The sequence below is a fragment of the Nanorana parkeri genome, unplaced genomic scaffold (genome assembly GCF_000935625.1).
Source record: "Nanorana parkeri isolate BGI_ZX_2015 unplaced genomic scaffold, ASM93562v1 scaffold816, whole genome shotgun sequence".
NCBI classification, from domain to species: domain Eukaryota; kingdom Metazoa; phylum Chordata; class Amphibia; order Anura; family Dicroglossidae; genus Nanorana; species Nanorana parkeri.
In genome coordinates, this window is record NW_017307084.1 from 644004 (window position 1) to 664229 (window position 20226).

At 39.9% G+C, this 20226-nt stretch overlaps 1 protein-coding gene across 2 annotated transcripts in view; it reads right to left on the minus strand.

Annotated features, from left to right (window-relative positions):
* Positions 1 to 20226, minus strand: part of PTPRK (protein tyrosine phosphatase, receptor type K) — a 389585-nt gene that overhangs the window by 285152 nt on the left and 84207 nt on the right. For both annotated transcript variants that reach the window (XM_018565135.1, XM_018565134.1), the window contains exon 3: positions 7696 to 7967. In XM_018565135.1, the coding sequence (XP_018420637.1) occupies positions 7696 to 7967 (272 nt within the window). The remainder of the gene's footprint in view (positions 1 to 7695; positions 7968 to 20226) is intronic.

A 20226-nucleotide genomic window follows, 5' to 3' on the forward strand; every position in this document is an offset into this window, starting at 1 on the left:
TTCAGCCTACTCTAACTTGTTTTAGCTCATTAAAAAGATGTGCATACTTTTCTGCATAGCAGTATGGTCTTCCAGAAATCCACAGTACAAGTCTGTGCTTCCTGCCCTCTGCCCCCTTCATTTGCTTTCCGTTCGACCACTAGCCACTGTGCAGTCCATCAGCCTAGCCTGTGGTCTAATAACCTCCCCCTTATAGTTCTATTGCAGGCAGCAGGAAGAGGTCACATCCCAGCACACACTTCAGTGGGTGGAGTAGGGAAGCCTAAAGGTCTTCTGTCAAAATACCTGAACAATCTGATTGGATGCAGGCATTGTTCAGGTATTTTGACAACCAGCGGGGCCGACTAGCAAGACACTGAAGCTTGGCCCAGTGGGAGATTCCTCCACCCACACAGTTTAGAGTAGATGGAGGAATCTGTTCCACTTTTTCCATCTGACCATAGAAAACCTGCAGATAATCTATATGTGTATGGCCAGCTTTATGAGGAGGTAGGATGACTTCAAAGCAGGGGAATTTGTCATATAATGTATCTATTCCCTGTGTCTGCAGTCGGGACAAAAAAGAAAAAAAGCACTTTGTAGCTCTTCCCATCTACCTCACACTTCCTCTGTTTTACAATGGCTCATGGGAGATGTAGCCTGCTTTCTCTGCCAGAATATGACATACACTGGTTACCTAGATCCTGCCCCTGGCTGCAGGAAGGACTGGTTTGTACATAGGAGGATGTGACATCACTGGTAGCTAAATAAAAGGATTCAAATTAAAAACTTTTAAGATAAATTGTTACAGCAGTTTGCTTCCTCTGACTGAGAGGTGACATAATATATCAAGTGATATGCATCCTGGAGTTCTTCTTTAAGCTACAGCAGTTACCTTTCTTTTTAGCCACACAGACCGTATTGAAATGTGTCAAGCAAAACGGTTAGGAACAGCTCAGTATATACGTTAAAAATTGTGACCTACTTCCTGGCAATGTACATAGGAAATATCCCACTTGCTTTTAAGACCACTTTCTTATATTGTAGAGACATGGTGATATATCCAATGTATGCACCTAAAATGCACATTATGGCTGCTATAAGGAAAACTACATAAAGTGTTGAATCAGCTGAGGTCAGGTGTAATCTAGCCACACTGGCGTTTGATAGAATGATTAATAAGCTTCTGGAATGTTTTTGTTACATATATATATATGCACCCTTTAAAATGTGCTTCCGTCTATGTATACACTGTACGTGCCTCGAGTGTAGCACTGAGTTTGGCCAAAAGTGGGAGTCTATCGACCAAAAAAAAAAACAGGTGGTAAGTGTCTCAATCTAATCCTGATTGAATCCAGTCTCAATCTAATCATGCACACCAGAACACTTTTCACATCTTCTCCAACCCTGCTAAAAAAAAACATGTGTAAAAACAGACGGACGGCAAAGTCCTGCTTGAAAAAACCCACCCGTTCTTTACAGCCGTTACCGGCTGTTTGACATGCAACCGATCGGCGGATCTATAGCCACCGATCGGTTGTATGTTGTGTTTTGCCGGCACCCCCGCCCCGTGGAGTGCCGTCACCGCCTGGAGTGCCGTCACCGCCTGGAGTGCCGCCCCCTCCATACCCCACAGCTTCAATCCAAGGATCCGTTAGCCCATGTGCGGTGCGGCCCGGGACTGGCTCGGGAGGGTGTCAGGAGGTAAGATGGGAGGGGAATCAGCATCTTCCTCCGTGCTGATCTCCCTCCGTACTGTGAATGCGGAAGTGATGTGTAATACATCACTTCCGCATTCACCTGTCAGTCATCTTGCTGCTATAGCCAGAGAAAAGAAGCTGATGAAGCAGATCTCTGCTTCATCAGCTTCTTTTGGGGTCCCCAGGTGACATTAGGGGTCTTAGAGACCCCTAAAGTCTCCATGAAGAGGACCTGTCAGTGTGCCTTTACTATTATATAGAGGGATTGCTATCCTCCTATGTGATAGCAATAACAAAAAGTGTAAAAAAAAAAAAAGTAAAAAAAAATAAAAATCACATAAAAAAGTTAAAAACAGAAAAAACCCAAAATGTTTAAGTCCCCCACCCCCACATTTAAACATAAATACGCGTTCGATGCACCAGCGTGCGAAAATGACACGTTACATATCACCGCAAATGTCTAAGAGCAATAATTCTAGGGCCATCAATCACCAAAAACACCAAAATGATGAGCACTTTTAAACCGTTGACCATGGCCAATTTTGAGTATTGTAGTTTTTTGAGGTTTTGTGCACACGCACAATTTTAAGGCTTGACATGTTTGGTGTCTTTTTACCCAACGTGACCCCGTCTTTTATATTTTACCAAAAAATTGGGCAATAATAAATATTTTATCATTTAATATAGGGGAAACAGTTTTTTTTTTTTTTAATTCCAGTAATTTTTCCTTAATATAGTAAAAAAATTAAAACCTCAGTGGTGATTAAATACCACCAAAAGAAAGCTCTATCTGTCCCCAAAAAACGGTATAGAATTCATTTGAGTACAGCGTTGCATGACGGAATAAATGTCAAAGTACCGCAGCGCTGAATGCTGAAAAATGGCCTGGACAGGAAGGGGGTTTAACACCGCGGACTTCAAGTGGTTAAAAAGGAACAAACCACAATTGTTAGCACAGATTTCCCAGCATATCTGACAATTTCTGGGTGCAATAAAAACCTCTACTCTACACTGGTTTTTTTTTTCAACCTGAAAATTGGTTGCATCAACTTATTTACCAGTGCTTATACTCAGTGGCGTCACAAGGGGGGTGCGGCCCGCACCCGGGTGACACCATTGGAGTCATTTTGGTGTCACCCTCCTCTGAAAAGTCAGGCGCTCGGTCAGGGACCGACCGCCCGACAGTATCAGGAGAGAGGAGGGGACCCGGCGGCATACCTTATCCCGCCGGGTAACTGTCCCCTCCTCTCTCTGCCGGCGTCCATCACCAAGATGGCCACCGGGAGGTATCAGAATACTGCAGCGCGTGCACGATGGCGTCGTCACGCGCATGCGTGGTGACACTCTGTTACCTCTCCGGGTGTCACCCAGCCTCGGGACGCCCCCGCTTATACTTATTTATTTTCAAGCACTCAACCAAGAACTAAGATTTTAGTGTCACGTTGAATTCAATGCATTTGACTTGAAAGAGAATTTATTGCATAAAGTCTTTAGAATGTATGTAGTCAAAGCATTATTAGATTAGCACTTTGGCGAGATAAGGAACATGTCCATGTACAGGCATTCAGACAAGCCAAACTAGAAATTACTATCCAGATAAAACTTAGCAATGCTAAAGAGCTAAACAGTATTTTCCCCTACTGTGTTCACATGAGTTTCTATTGCCCTGCAGCGACAAACATTATTCAATGACAAGAGGTGAGGGGTGAAATCAGTCTAGGAAGCCCTAAAACGGCTCCAAGCAATGTAATCGCTCAAAAGAAAGGCTTGCAGAATACTTGTCAAATTTTGCGCTGAGAAGCAAGATATAAAAAAGGCACAACATTTACACAGCGAGGTCTCTAATTTGGTAAGCAAGTTCTGCGGAATAAACTGCAAACAACAGTGCTTCTACTGTGCAGTTCCGTTTACTACTTACAGTCTCTCATAAACATCCACTTCTATAGGTTTGTTTGCGTTGCATAAATGAACATGCAGATTTAAAAAGTACCATAACTTTTTCCTGAGTGCTGACAGGTCCATTAAACTTCAACAGAGGGGGATAAAGCGATGTGATATGTAAATAGAATTTATTGGCTCTTAATCCACTAATCTGTTTTAAAATCCTGGGTAGTTCATGGTTTCCTTGGCAAGAAGATTCCATCTACCTAGAAAAAAGTGTCTAAAGCTGGCCAAACACCAGTAGAATTTTGTTCAAAAATGTTAATTTTTACAACGTTCATTTGATTTATTAATGACAATTGGGGTCTAATTGACGTTAATTTCCGAACAAAGTGACAAATTAAAAAAAACAAAAAGAAACAGCAGGATGGAAATTGTTTTTCATTGCTGAACAAAAGAAATTCTACCCATGAATGTGATTTTTGCTCTGGGCAAATTGTACATATTTTAATGCGCATGTGCTAGGCACATAAGAAACCTGTTAAATACTTCTAGGATTCCATTCAAGTAGAAGGGCTGTACAACATTTTAAGGGCTATTGAATGACATTAATTGACTCAATGATGGCAAGTTTGAATGCTCTGACAAATTATTTTGAATGAACATTCAAGTGAAATTCCAACAGTGTATAGTCAGCTTGTATTAACTAGGTTCACTTAAAAAGAGAACCAGTCACAATGAAACTTGTGTAAGAATCTAATATGCAGTCTTAAAGGATTACAAATCTAGAGGCTTGCATATTAAAGATCTAGATTTGATTACTAATTTTGCTTTATTGCCGTCTGATTTCAAAGCTTGGTTAAGAAAAATCACAGAGATACCATCCTGTCAACTGGCAGACCATACTGTGACAGGAAAGTACATTCAGTACAGGAAACACAGTACTAGGAACAGTGTGAGAAGTCAAGAATATTGAAAAACTGAGATTATTCAGATCCTCGCTTAGTCATTGCTGGTTCCCTTTAAAGTTTTTAAATTGCAGCTAGCAAAAAAAAAAAAATGAACTATATCTGAAATGTGCCAAAGCCACAACTTTCCCTCATCCAGTTTCATAAATCTGTCCAAAACTATATTGAATGCTTTTTTTTATGGGCAACAGCTCCATTTGCATTGCGTCTGTTTTATGTACCTGATGCAAATGGCCAATTTTCACTCTAACTTGTGTTTACTTCAAACACACTGTTAGATTTGCAAGGGGAAGGGGCAATCTATTTTTTCATTTCACCCATATCTGTTGGGAGTATTTGAATTCAATTAACTGAATGTGAAAAGGACTTGTTTAGGTAATTGTCTCCAAGCCTGTATAGTGTAAAGTTTCTCTTATAGGAAATCTTAGACAATGCAAGTAGATGCAATAAAATGCTAACAGGTTCCTGCCTTCCCAAATTCCTTCCCAGTTAGGGCTCATGCACATGAATGTAAATACAGATGTAGGGGCATACAGCCTATCATACTTTTGTATTTAGGGTTCCCAGGAGCCCCAGTTGCTGTGTTTCTGTGGCCATAGGAATCTATTGACAGAATATACAATCACATAGGTGTAAATCTCAAATGCAAAACACTTCCGCATACAGAATACAGTGTATTCCATCATTACATTCCTATGGGCACAAAAACAGCAGCTGGGGCTCCCAGGCACCACAATTACATGTGTACTTTAGGCCAGGGGTCAAAATTTCAAGTCCTGAGCTACTAGCCAGGCCTTAAGAGTTACTCGCCACCAGTTGCCCACCTAACCTCTACCCTCCCGCAGCCTTAAAAGGAGCTCAGTGAAGAGCTCCTGCTGAAAGGAAGTGAGACAGACCAGCAGAAAAAGCAGCTGCTCCCACGAGTCAGGTACGCGATCTGCGACCGCAAGCCTGACAGGAATTTCCACTCGCCTGCACTGCATTTCCACTCGCCAAATGCGAGCAGGCGAGTGGAAATTTTGAGCCCTGCTTTAGGCTGTAGCTCATACACCTATATTTACCTTTGTGTGCATGAACCCTTAGCTCTGTACAGGCGATTTGGTTGCTCAAAGCCAAGCACGACAAAACACTCAAGACAAGGATTCCCATTTGCTTGTCCTGAGCACAACCAAACGCCCACAAGGAATCCCATCCATTTCTATGGCCCTTGTTCACACATGAGCATGTTTTGTCGCACAAAGTTTCCCCATTGAAGCCTATAGAACCAAAAATCTCTCTAAGCTGCCAAAAAGTACCTCATGTAGTTTTTCCAGTGAGAGGCGTTTTTCTGCTTCCGACAAAACACTCAGGTGTGAACATGGGCCAAAGAAATAAAAAGGGATTTCTTATCTTAAGTTTGGTCACGCTTATCTTTGAGAGTGAGTCCCCCGCCCACCCACATACACATGCAAACATGCGTCGGGTGCGCCAACATGCAAAAACGACAGTTACGCATATTGTGCCGCACATGTTAAATATCGCCGCGAACGTCTGAGCGAGAATAATAATTTTAGGGCCATTAATCACTGATAACACTAAACTGATGAGCAGTAAAAACTTTTAAAGCAACACTTATGGCTAATTTTGGGTGTGGTCGTTTTCTGCGATTTCACGGGCACGCACAATTTTAGGGCTGGACATGTTTGATGTCTATTTACCCGACGTGACCCCATCTTTTATATTTTACCAAAAAATTGGGGTGATAAAATGTTTCATAACATTTCATAAGGAAACAGTTTTGTTTTTGTTTTTTAATTTAGGGTACTTTTTTGTTATAGTAAAAAAATTTAATCCCCACAAAAAGAAAGTTCTATCTGTCCCCAAAATAGTATAAAATTAATTTCAGTACAGCATTGCATGACTGAGTAAATGTCAGTCCAAGTACTGCAGCGCTGAATACGGAAAAATTGCCTGGCCAGGAAGGGATTTAACACCCTGGTCTTTAAGTTAAGAACATTTATACAATGAATTGTCTGAATATTAACTTCAATTACACAATCATGAGCGAATGAACTAAGCAAACACGAATTTGCTTTTCACATGACTGGATAAGTTAGTCACACAATTTATTGTATGAACATTCTGAGCCTTATTCTCTCACCAAGGCCTTGTGCATACAATCTTCAGTATGTTAAAGAGCAGTGTGTCCAGCAAGCTTTTACAGAACATTTGAAAAGCTTTTAGCAAGCTTCAAGAGAATGCAAGGTGTGCTGTGAATGGACAAGGGAGATCATATCCTTTGCCTGTCCCTACTCTCGCCTTGTCCATTCACTTTGAAAAAAGGCTTTTTGTGAATGGACTAGGAAGGAGTAAGGGGAGCGTAAATTACATCATCACCGCAATGTAAGAGAGCAGGAACAGTTCGTCACAGCAAAAGGAAGTAGCTGGCTGGCACTAGCATCCGCCATCAGTGAAGCTATGGTTTCTACACTACAGAACAGGGATGGTTACTTAGTACTCGCTGAAGTGAAAGAGCGTGTGGGGCGGCTTCCTGTGAGAGGGGAACCGCTTAGTACATGGCTTTCTGACTGAACGGATGCGAAACAGGACATAGGACTGCCATCTTTAAGAGGTAACACCTTTGTACAGAGCAGAATAAAAAAAAAAAAATCCTGGAATTACACATTAAAGTTGGTTGAAAGCTTTGTAAAGGCTTTGTAAAAGAACAAGGTTCAGTTACAACGGGAAATTAAATCTCTCCTGTTGGTCATTGGACAACAATAAAATCCTGGCATAGTAGGTTCTAGCCTTTCCTCAAACTATTCAAAAATCTAGAAAAAAAAAACCTGTTTGGGTCTGAGCGACGTATGAAAGCCATTCACCTAAGCACTGCCTTTAACAACCCTCTGCAGTGTAATGTCTTATAGAAGACATAATTACAATGTCTGTGAACATAAAACACTTACATTATCCAATGTAGTTTCTACCTTGACAACATTTTAACACGCTTCAACAACATCGCATTATAACATTCCACATTCTCCCAGGGGAAAAAAAAGCACAAATCTGTTTTGTAAAATCATCACAAAGCTCATCTTAATCTGAAAATGGAAAGATAAATCGTGGCATTAGAAGTAATGGGTTTTATACTCAATGGTGTTATGATTATCAGATTAGCATGGCTTTACCTGATACTCATTTGGCCAAAAAGTGCTAACTGCCAGCTCAGCCCTCAGCCACTCTTTTCCAGTCGCACCCGTGACATTCCAGATAGGGTTGGCAAGGGGTCCTTTATTCACCCGTACAAAAATGTTCAAGGTTCCAGGGCTGTCTCTTTTTTGAGTGAAGAGAAGATAGTTGAAGTCAATGCAGTGAGTGTCATTCTCCTTCATGTGAGGAAGCTGTAAGCGAGCCTTCTCTCCAAGATCATGTTTGGACGAGTCCACAATCATGTAGGAACCTTTAAAGAAAGTTAAAGAAATCTTTAAATACAGTGTCTAGAAACAGTGCAAATTTCAACAGCAATATTGCCTTTGCCCTTTACACTAGGGAAATGTTATCTATTTGAGGACATAAACTGTTTTTGCAAACTTTGCATCCTTTTTGTATGACATCTTTAAGCATTGCAAAGAAAGGACAAAAGCATCTCCCCCAAAATATTGTAGCTACATGGACCGCAAGAATCTGATAACAGTGCCAGCATCTGACAGCGCAAGATGCTAATCCCTTGGAACAGAATGCCCTTCATTAAAATGTACATTGCAAAGATCACACCATTCTTTTATGAAATTAAATGGAGGACATGGGATATGGTATGGATTGTTCTTAATGAACCTTGTTCCAAAAGTGGAATTACATATAGCTAAAGTCACTGCCAAAAAAAAAGTGAATATATTAATTTTTATTTTTATTTTTTTTTACTTGTCAAATTATTTTTTAATTATTTTTAGTTTGTCTTTTAACTTTTTACATAGCTCTCTACCACATTGCACAGCTAGTTACAACACCACTTTTACCAATCGCCTGTTTTTCCTAGCAACTCTCTAGACAATAAATCAGCCATGTGCTGATGCATACATATAGCAGCATCCCCTCCCCCCATCAACTAATTATGGGGAGATAAACAAGACAGGTTTGACAGCTTTATTCCAGCTGTTAATATCCCCTCTCTCCCAACTTTCCCATAAATAAGCAGGGCTGGGAACCATCATAAATGCTTTGTCAGGGATATTTAAAACCATGTTCCCCTTTAAGCGCCGCTAAACACTTGGCTGGCTCCTAACCCTGGCTGTCAATGACAGCTAAGGTCTCCACTGACAATTGGAAACCAATCAGAATGGTTCCAGATCATGTGATCACTATGTCAGGTATGACTATGATCACATGCTGGCTGGAGGCTTCACTGTAAACAAAAAAGGAAAGCATTTAAACACCGCCACATTCAGGTTGTAGTAATTTATCTACAGTGACATTGGTTTAATTCAGTAATTAGATTACAGTATTAAGAATAATAAAAATGAAAACTCAGGTGTTCCATTTTTATGCATTTATCCGCTAATAACGAAACTTTGTACCAAAATTAAAACCTCATACGTCCTTAAAAACGTATTAAAATTCCAATCCAACCAAACTTCATTCTTTGCAGCTCCTCTATCAACACCACTGACCCACATCTGCTGAAACACATGGCCCTTTATAAAAACATTTGGAGGCACAGCAAGGATAAAACATTCTTTAATCACAATCAAATCTGGCACAACTTCTTTATGTTCACACCAGCAATCCCAGACAGCTCTACACAATACAGTACATGGTTCAGTCGTGGAGCAAGCACAACCAACATCTCCAATGATTTGCAAGTCTCATAAACCAATATTTTATTCCCAATAAAAAATACAAAAAGATATGAAATGTTGAAACTGAGCAAATGTACCGTTTGTAGAAAAAATAAGGCAATTTAGGGCGCCAACACATCCATGTTTACCATGGTGTAGCATTCCCTCTTCTTTTAACAATACTAACAATACTCTGTAAACATCTGGGAACTAAGACCAGTTGCTGGAGGAACATTGTCCCATTCTTGCCTAATATAGGATTCTAACTGTTCAATAGTCTTAGGTCTTTTGTCGTATTTACCATTTAAAGATGTCAAATATTTTCAATTTGTGAAAGGTCTGGACTGCAGACAGCCCAGTTAAGAATCCGATCATCTTTAGTGTACTTTTCAGCTGTCCCTTCTGCTCTGGTGCGGAGGGACAGCTGAAAATTACACGGAGTCTGTGCAGGTGCACGCTGCTCCATAGACTTACCTTGCATCTCTCCTCGTCCCCCTGGCCGAACATCTGAAGTGTGCATGCGCCCGCCCCAAGAACCTTTGCGGCTGCCCGAGATTATTCAGATGTTTGGATGGCAGCATGCGGCGAAGACACAGGTAAGTGTAAACCAGTTTGAAAAGGATTTTAAGGGGTTTTTTTGTATATATCAACTGCTTGCTAGCAGTAGATATATGCAAAAGACGCTGATGGTTTATTAACTGTTAAAGCAAAAAGACTATTCTACTACAAAGTTGTCATAGATGCAGTTCAGCATTATCCTACTGAAATATGCAAGGCACTGTTCTCTTCTGCCATGCTACAACTCTCTCTCCCTCTCCCTCAGCTCTTCGCAGAGAAGCTTCCATTTACCTTACAAGGCTGATCACACGTGCCCCTTCATTTAGGCAGAAGGGCCACTACTTGATTAAACACATTCTATTAATCCGGGGTTCGACTTTGGAGTAACAGCTCCTTGAGATAGCTTATCTACCTGCTATAGATAACCGCCTTGCTTCCCTGCGAGGAGGCGCTTTGTGTATCAAATAACAACTTCTACATACAATGTCTTGATTCTGCTTCTACGCTATGTAAAACCAATAAAATACTTTGGAATTGAAAAAACATAGCCTGCATGTGTCCTAAGTTTTTCTTTTTTTTTTTTAAAAAAAACCTTAGTATTGTTCAACAGTTTTATTTTGCAAAAGTTAGAAATTTCAATGTAAAAAAAAATGTAGGTATGCAAATTAGCCATAGCATTTTTTGTCAAATTAGCAAACACTGCTATATGTGACTTGGGCATCTAGGCATACATTACCTCTAGGCATAAAAGACTAACAACCTGCTCAGAAGAAAAACTTCTGAACCTTATCAAGAAGAAAGCATAGGCGGGGATAAAACCCATTTTACAAATGAATTGTCATTTTTTTTTTCCCTTTAAAATTTGCAGTGACTGTTTGCAACACCACAGGAGATTAACAATGCTGTATTTATTTCTCTTTTCAGAAGAGTAGTGTACATTAATCCTACTGACTCCAAATATACACAAAGCACAAGTGGCATACCATAGTTATAAAATTACCTTAACATCCCCCTTCAATAAGCAGCCATTAGCACAGAGGTTAGATTACAAAGCTAATTCCTTTCAGTGAACTAGTTTCTGGTTTGCTGAAGCTCAGATGTTCACTGGCACTTCATTTATGCAGAGACTTTGTTAAGTCAATTCAATGTGGTTTATTTCCTCTAATTCAGAGGTAGAATTTGACTAAACATGTTATTCTATCTTTCTGTGTATTTGTGAAAATGTCTCCGCAACACATAGCCATTTTAATTGTTATGTGCAAAAATAGTGTATAAAAAATATTTCTGATTTTCTTTTTGTAAGAAAAAGGAAAGCATAAAGCATGGAAGAATGGAAAAGTTCCATTTCACCCTCTGTGGTCCCAGGATACAGTGCTCTCAAAGCTTATTTCTCCTAGACAAAAGTGTTTGTTGCCTCGGTGAATCCATCAGATGGAGCCATTGCCAGATAACCTGTATATTTAGTTGAAACCAGGAAGAAAAATGTCTTTGTCAAAGCTCCTGAATGCAATTGTTGTCATTCTCTCTTGAATAGGTGTTCTAGGACAAGGTAATAGCACTGGGAAGCAAAAATGAAAAAAAAACAAAAAAAAACTGTGGTCAATGGAAACATTATCATGTGTGACCCAAGACATTTGTGACTCTTTCGTTGCTGGAAGTCTATTGCGCTAGTGTATTTTTTACTAAATGCACATTTTAAAATGATTCTAACCTTTTTGCATGAACTTTTTTTTACAGTAAGCAAGTTACATTTCTACTTGCTATTCCATATTTTGATTATTGAATTCATATACCAATTCAAAAATGCTCCCTCTAATGATCATCTGTATATTTAGGAATCTGAGTTAATGATTCTAATTGGACATATAATTAAAATTCACACTTTACATGATTCAATAGAGCACGTCAGCATTTCCTAATCACATCATGGAGTGGAAAAATAACTTTCATTCCAGCAACACATTAGGATTGATTGGTTTTGTAAAATATAGTCATAAATGTCATCATACGTAATTTGTTTTAAAATTATTCTGTTGATTCGAGTTCTCCATATCATACGTAATTCTAAAGACTATAACCAAGAATGAGACCGCCACTCCTTAGCCTAAATGTCAATAAATCTTTATTAACGGTGACAAGAAGTCAGGAGAAATAGCCAATACATTTTGGGGGTCAACGTGTTGGCCATTTCTCCTGACTTCTTGTGGTGGTTAATGAAGACTTGCTTGACTTCAGGACCATAGGACGTACTGGTTATGTCCTGATCTTGAAGTGGTTATACAAAGATCACAGCTGCTGCTAGAAATCAGGAGGTGCATTGCTTTTAAGTACAAGTGATCTGGGCAGCAAAGCTGCCCAATCACTTTTTATAGCCTTCGAAGGTAACAGGATTGCCTATGAGCCATAGTATGGACCAAATACATCATAGTTTTGCACTACTGTACAGGCACGCAATTATAAAGCATGATATGTTTGGTATCAAGTTACTCAGCCCGAACTTTACATTTTACCAAAAGATTATTTTGTGTTTGCGTGCACTAAAATGTGTCTATTTTTTCACATTTGATAAACATTTGCGCAAATATTTTGCAGCTACCATTTTCTTCTATAGAGCCTCTGCTTTCAAAAAATATATGTTTGGGGGTCTAAAGTCATTTTCTATCCACAAATGCAGGTTTTAACTTTGTGTGAAAAATAAGAAAAATTTCTCCAGTACTGAAGTGGTTAAACAGTGTGTTTATATTCTTTAGATCACTCCCAAGGTTACGCCAGTTAACTGAGAGCTACCTCCAAAATAGTATCTTCAGACCTTAATTCTGGCCCAACATGCAGCTGCATCCACCCCCTTCGTGTGTGCCTCTTCCCCGAACGTCTTGTTGGGGAGCATGCAACAATACCATTGGTTTCATTCATTCATCAGGACTATATGTCCCATCATGCAAAGCGCCAGCATGTATGCATACTTTGTTTTCAAAATGGGAGCTGCCTGTGTCCACATGCGAGACTCCATAGGACCCTGCAAGGGGAAGGAACCATTCTAAAAATGGGAAGTGGAGTCGGCATAATCGGGAGGAAAGGAAAACTTTATAAAAAGAACAGATAACCTGTATTGTTTGTTTCAAAGGAGGTTGTGATTGATTCTTAAGGTGCCCATACACCTTACGACCATCACAAGACTTTAGTCTTGCGATGGGCGTAAGCTTATTAAAAGCTCATACCATCTTGCCCATCTTGGACAGGCAGATCGTACTTGCAATCGTCGTACTTGCAATCACTGCTGAGGGGCGGGCTTCCGAACGGGCAGTGTGCGCGTGCGCACAGCGGCCCGTTTCGCAGATGGCGCTTTTCTGTTTTTTTTCCCCATGAAGCATCTCTCTGGGAGTCATGTCTGTGAGAATCTTGCAAAGCCTCATGGGATTCGTAGTTCCACCACAGCTGGAGGGCCGCAGTTTGGACATCCCTGCTGTAAAGTATCACCAACCAATTTTAAGGACTTTATTTGACAATGTGTATTGTTTATCACACCTTTAGCTGAAGAATTTGACATATATGGCCTGTACGAGCCTTCCATTCAACCACTGTTTGGTGCCTGCTGGCTGATGTCCTCATTGCCACCTATGAAATATTAAGGGCTCATTCACACCAGCAGGAACATATAGAAGGAAATTTTTCAAAACTGGAGCAGGCAAAATCTGGAGCACCTGTGCATGGCAACCAATAAGACTCTCTCGTTCATTTTAAAATTTTAACTGAACAAAAAAGAGAGAAGCTGATTGGTTGCCATGCGCAGCTGCTCCAGATTTTGATAAATTCCCCCCATTAGGATCTGTAGAAAATGTGCCTGCTGGTGTGCATTATATAGGGGCTGTTTTGACATAAAATGTCACTAAATTTGTTTGTATGCACTGCAGCACATTATGATGCATAGTGTAGTCCATGCTGTGCAAAAATTTAGAATGTCATACTTTATTATTTAGTGCAGAGCAATGCAGCACACTAGTATAAACCGAATAGGACAAATAGCAAATTGACTTGCCTATGCGTTGAGATTAAGTTGGGCAAATTTGCCAAAATGTATATGGTAAGAAATGGCCCTAATGAGAAAACCCATGTTGTAAACAGCTATATTACTTACAACACATTATAGAAAGTTTCACATAAAAACATCCGGTGTAAACCCAGGTTTAAAATGGTTTATCTACACAAAGAATGCAGCTCGCTACGTTTGAAATTAGGTCTTCACAAAGTTTGGCCATACACTTGTAAGGCATCCACATACATAGCAGTAAACTAATCCTTTAATATTTCCAAACAATGCAAAGTAACACAGAGGATGTGCAATAGACACCACAGAGTTGCCTCCACTTTGCTATAAATGCAAATACCAATTACATCAATATTTGTGGAGGGTTAAGCACACATCCCTATCCAACACAAATGACATTCATCAGTCACTAAGCACTGCATTGTGGGAAGTGAAGTGCTTGTGCCCATGGGTGTCACCGACCTCACGTACCAGTTTGTGTAGCATGTGTGTTAGTTTGCCTGCTATGGGCAATAAACAGGGTTAATTAAATGTAAAATCATGGATACATTTGATAGGTAGAGTATTTATCTGCACTATCATTGTGAAGATTACTGCTGCCGACTTATTTATGGTTACTTGAAATATATTTTCTGACATTTCTGAAAGACTGTTGTGTCCCTAATAATTATAAATACTGGTAAATTAATATATTTTAACTGTGCAACCCTTTACCCCAAATTACTTGTTTTTCTACATTTCTTAAAAGGTTTTAAAAAGTTGCAGCTAAAATGGAAAAAAGTAAAATGTGGCAAAAACATTTAGTTGAAAATTCAAGTCTAAACATTCAAAAACATTCAAGTTGAACTACCAGCAAGCAGCTAAGGCTAGGTTTACTCCAAGGCGATTCAGATGGTGACTGTTCATTGTGTTTTTCAAGGCATAGAGATATCTATGAGACCCAAACCGCGCGACAACCGCCTGAAAATAGCTCATGCACCTTATGTATGTCTAAACTGACAAAAATGGGTGGTGTAAATGATCAGCCAACTTTCTCATCAATAACAGAAAATCCATCTGCATTCCCCTATGTGCATCTGACACTAGAAACGGCTCTATTCTGTATGTGCCTTTTCTTTGAGCATTCTTAGAACTTCAGACTGCTACAAAAGTATGAAAACACTACAGGAAAAGGAGACAAAGCACAACCCTTTAGGCCTGGTTCACACCTGGGCGTTTTACAGTGCGTTACTACGCTCTGTAAAAAGCTCAATATGTGAAAACCAATGATTGCCTATGGGCATGGTTCCCACCTGGGTGTTTTACAGCGCGTTCCTACGCCCTACGCCCAAAGAAGTACAGGAGCTTCTTTGGGGCATATTTGCCACGTGTATCCATTGGAATACAGCCAGGTAGCCCTCGGAAACATGCGTTTGTCGCGCGTTACCGAGAATCGTGGTAAAAACGTGCGGCACGAAAAGCGCGCATATTCAATACGCCTAGGTGTGAACCCAGCCTTAACCAGTTGACATCCGCGGTGTTAAACCCAGCTTGTTATACAACAGCATCTGCCCTTTGTTATGTGACGCGCTCACAAGTAATTAGTAGCAACAAACATACAAGGAAATATCGGACAAAAAGCTGACATCTCTGGTCTAACAAAGCACTCTGAAATATGATGTTTGGTCAAGGACAAAAAAAATACCTAAAAAAGTACAGTGGGGGGTATTTATAAAAATTGTAGCAGATTTGCACTGCAGCCAATCAGCTTCTCTCTCTCTCATTTTCAAATCTTACCTGAGCAAACTGAAGAGAGATGCTGATTGGTTGCCATGGGCAACTGCTCCAGATTCTGTTTGCTCCAGTTTTGATAAATCCCCCCAGTGTATTTTCAATAAAGCTTATATTTTGAGTTAGTGTTGAATTATCAAACTAACTTTTAATTTGAGGTTTACATTTTATATACTGGATTTTCCACATTTGTTACTGTAAGGCCCCATTCACGCGGCTGAAAAACTGACAAGCGGACCTGATGAGAAGCTCAATGTCGGTGTATGGGCATCCAGATCTAAATGGACGGACTTCCGTTTACATCCACTTACCCCCTGCTCTGGCCAGGTCCAGAAAAACAAACGGATCAGAGATCTGTTTCGCCTGACCTTGTCGTGCCGGACCAGGGAAGACCAGATGTAAACGGACACCCCATCCATTCAGCTGCCCATACACTAGCATGGGTTCAGTAATGTCAGTTTTTTCCTCTATCGGAGGGGGAAAAACTGTATGGACACAGATGTCACAACAATGACATCCATTCTGATCAGGAGGAAATCTGTGTATAGATCCCATCCTGATCGGACCGTGTCAAAAGGGGCCAGGGAGAGCTCTAAATCACTCTGCTTCTCTACTGTGAGTACTACCGTGTTTCCCCAAAAGCAAGACCTACCCCGGAAATAAGACCAAGCACTATCTTCAGGGATTTCTGTAATATAAGACCTACCCCGAAAATAAGACCTAGTTCGGTGGTAGATCTCATATTACAGAAATCCCTGAAGATAGTGCTAGACACAGCTCCCTACTGCCCCCCTGCCAGGCACGCCCGCCCGCACCCCACCCGCTTGCCCACCAAACCGTTACTGAGCCGATCGGCTCTTCATCATGCTGACCACAATGCCTTCCGATCGGCTGAGAGAGCACCCAGAGCGGCTCCCTGGACGGCATCAGAGCGCTGGCTGCAGCTCCCTCCCGGAATCCCGCCCGCCTGTGGCTCCCTGGACGGCAGAGCGGACAGCTGCAGCCAAGCCAGGTAAGACATCCCCGAAAATAAGACCTAGTGTTTTCGCAGTACGGATCTGTACGGGCCGGACATATCTCGTGTGAATGAGGGCAAAGAGTGAATTATGATTCCTACTGCTGACCACCCCCCTCTAAAAATGCTAGATGGCGGTCATGCTGATCGAATGGCTTTAATAATTTTAGAACTGACCCAAACCAAATATGCTTCTTAGGGGTTCTGACTTCACTCTGGATTCATCTGTAAAATACTTATTCCTGGATTCATCTGTAGAATACGTATTCCCGGTCAGTGCCTCAAAGTACTCCATGCTTCTTTAAACAGTGAAAGGAGAAGTAGCAAAATGATAAGCTCATCTGTCTGTCCCTCTGCTCTCTCCTCCTATTAGCATTATCCTTGCACCCCTGATTTGCTCCTTGTGGTGCTTCTCTCTCCCACAGATCTACATTAATGTGTGTGTTACATCTGCCTGGATTTTAGCTTGAACCCATTACACTCTTGTCATCTACACATAGGGCGATTTCAAGCATGTTGGCCTTACATTTAAAAATGTATTAAAAAAGGTATTATATTTTGAGGGGGGGAACAACAGTACAAAAAAAAACTTTCAAAAAAGAAATCTGCCCAAAATCCATTACACTTTCTCTTTAAGTGGTAATTGGGTATAGTTCAGGACACAAAGCCCCTCCATACTGAAACAAGATCCTTTTTTACTTACAAATTAATCAAATGTATTCATGAGAAAAAGCATGTGTAAATACAGAACGCAATCCTACTTGATCTCATTCCCTAATGATGTTATCAAATGCCTAGAAGCTTTCATAAATGTGCATTTGTTGCTCATCTCCACTTCTACAACAGCTCTACACTGATCTCAGCAATATAATCAGTCAACTCAGATAAACTATTATCCAAACATACCTTGTTCTGACAGCTCAGAGCTCAGAAAGAAGCCCAAGATATTATATCAGTAACATGCTCCCTCCTCTGGACAAAATGGCCTTAAGCAAGAATGACTGGAGGCAAACTTCAATATAATCTCCAATGCAAGCACAGCCCATGCAACATCTGCTCACTAAATGGAACAGTGTTAAACGGTACACTAAGGATTAAATTGTTCATAGGTTTCACAAAAGAACACATATCAACTTTGAACTTGGAGCATCTACAATCCATGGGCTAGATATACAGATAAAAGCCCTGTCATACAAGATTTTAGTGTGCGTGCATATTATTTTAACTTAATGTGTTTATGTCCACGTATGCACCTGTTTCACTCTGTGGTGGCACATTTGGTGTAATATGACAACAGGACCCAAAACATCCCGCAGTGACAATGAGGTCTCTAAAAGCATATTTTTTTATTTTTTTTTTACATTTTCAAGTTTACAAAGTAGTAAGTTACATATTTTTGTCAATTATTTGGACAAAATACTTTTAAAAATAAACATTTAAATACATAATTCATGTCTAGATCTATGACTATTTTGACATTAATTCCTGAAGGTAATCTTTGTATTTCTTAATCATATATTCAATTAGAAGCAAGGATTGTGACAGATGTACTTACACTCTACACCTCTTACATTTTTCCTGCAATACCTAGTTATTATTTAAACTCTGGCTCACATGATCCAGTTCATGAGCAATTATTATGATTGAAGCAAAATTACAATCATACACCAAAAAAAAATATTACTAAATCCGGTAACCTTTTCTCACTAGAGAAAAATCATCCATCCTCCAAGCAAAAAACTAAAAAGGCATGCTGGGAGTGGGAGGGGGTTTTACCTGGCTGGTCAAGGGCTTTTTCTTTTTGTTAAATTTTTTGCCAATGTCCAATTCCTCCTAAAAGCAGCATTACCCAGTTGTCTCAGATAACTTACTGACCCCATGTCCCTTAATTAACAAAAAAGAAAAAAAACCTTATACTTCCTAATTATGGTTTGATAAACAAAAATAGGCTATATAGCGATATAGCACAAATTTGATTTTTATACACTGACATTTAACGAAAGCATATTAGACTATTCGGTACAAGAATTATAAAAAACATTCTTCAGAAGTACCGGTACTTCTCATAAAAAGATAGTGTGTGAGGAATTATTAATTTTGGCACTAGAATATTTTATTTACAGTGAACAGGAAGCTTCCTTGGTGCTTAGTCTCACAGTTGCCCTTGAAATACTATTAAATATGTAGATGATCAATTGTTGAGAGAGACACATTCCAAAATGTCTAAAGTGCAATAATTCAGCCAAAGTCTGCTAAAAGATTACTCCTTATCAAACAAATGCATATTCTCTGTGGCAATAACAAGTGGTTAATCAGTCTAAACATATTAGTGCCTCTCTGACACCCATACCCCAGAATGTCATTAGCACACCTTATGTTTCTTGTTTTTTAATCTCCTGCTAACATTTAATTCTGGTTTTATAGTCCTGCATAAAACGCATACGGCTCCACTTACTGCAGAGTAAAAGCTAAATTATGCACATTTTTAAACATGGCGGTAAGAAAGGCCCTTCCAGCCACCAACCTAGCGACACCTCACGAAGCCCTATACAAATGCTCCTTCAAACCAGATACATACACATTAGCATGTTAACGTATGTGCATTTTAGATTTCTTTGACTATTTTTAAAAAACAGCAAAAAGGGTTGTTTTATTTATTTCTCAAATGCACTTAAAAGGCAATATGCTAGTACAAAGGGGCCCAATTAAAAACTAATTTTCATGAGCTCCACTAAGTACATGGCAATACATCTCGTGTTAGTGCCTTAAGAATGGAGTTCTCCTGTCAAACCTAATGCTAAGATGGCACAATATGGTGCTGCAAAGCTTTTGGCCAAACAGGAAGGAAACAAGTTTTTATACGCAGTTTGTCAAAGTTGTCCAGTTTTTTTATGAACACTTGATAATTCCTAGTCCACCAAAAGGCTTCTGAATGTTGGGGCCCAACATGCAATGGCTAAAGAGCAGCACACAAAAACTGTTACAACTGAAGGAGCTCACCAAGTACTTGTGTCAGTTTCAACAGTATCCTGCAAACTTTTGAAGCAGTTTTGGGACAACAGGTAAGACATGCTCGTCATTTTCAGGCACAAAGGAGCAGTCAACATATTGGAAATGCATTTTTGAATTCTGCAATTCAATACCACAAAATAAACGCCACAAAATGCTGTTTATGTCTAGGATAAATGCACTGGAACACTGGTAGGAAGTTTGACACCAAAGGCGACATCAAAATTGTCAGGTTCCTGACAAAACCCTTTATTACTAAGGCCATTATCACCTGATCCACCACACTCAAAAGTTTGGGCACACAAACATGTACACTTTGAAAATGAACCAAAACTGCATTTTGAGTAATGGCTAGATTGTGTTATCACTGCACACGTGACAGGACTCTGCTCCTTTAAAACACAAAGACTATGTACAAAAGGTACTTTATAGTCAGGTTTTACCTTTTCTTCATGTAATAAAACAAAAACAACAAAAATAAATTACT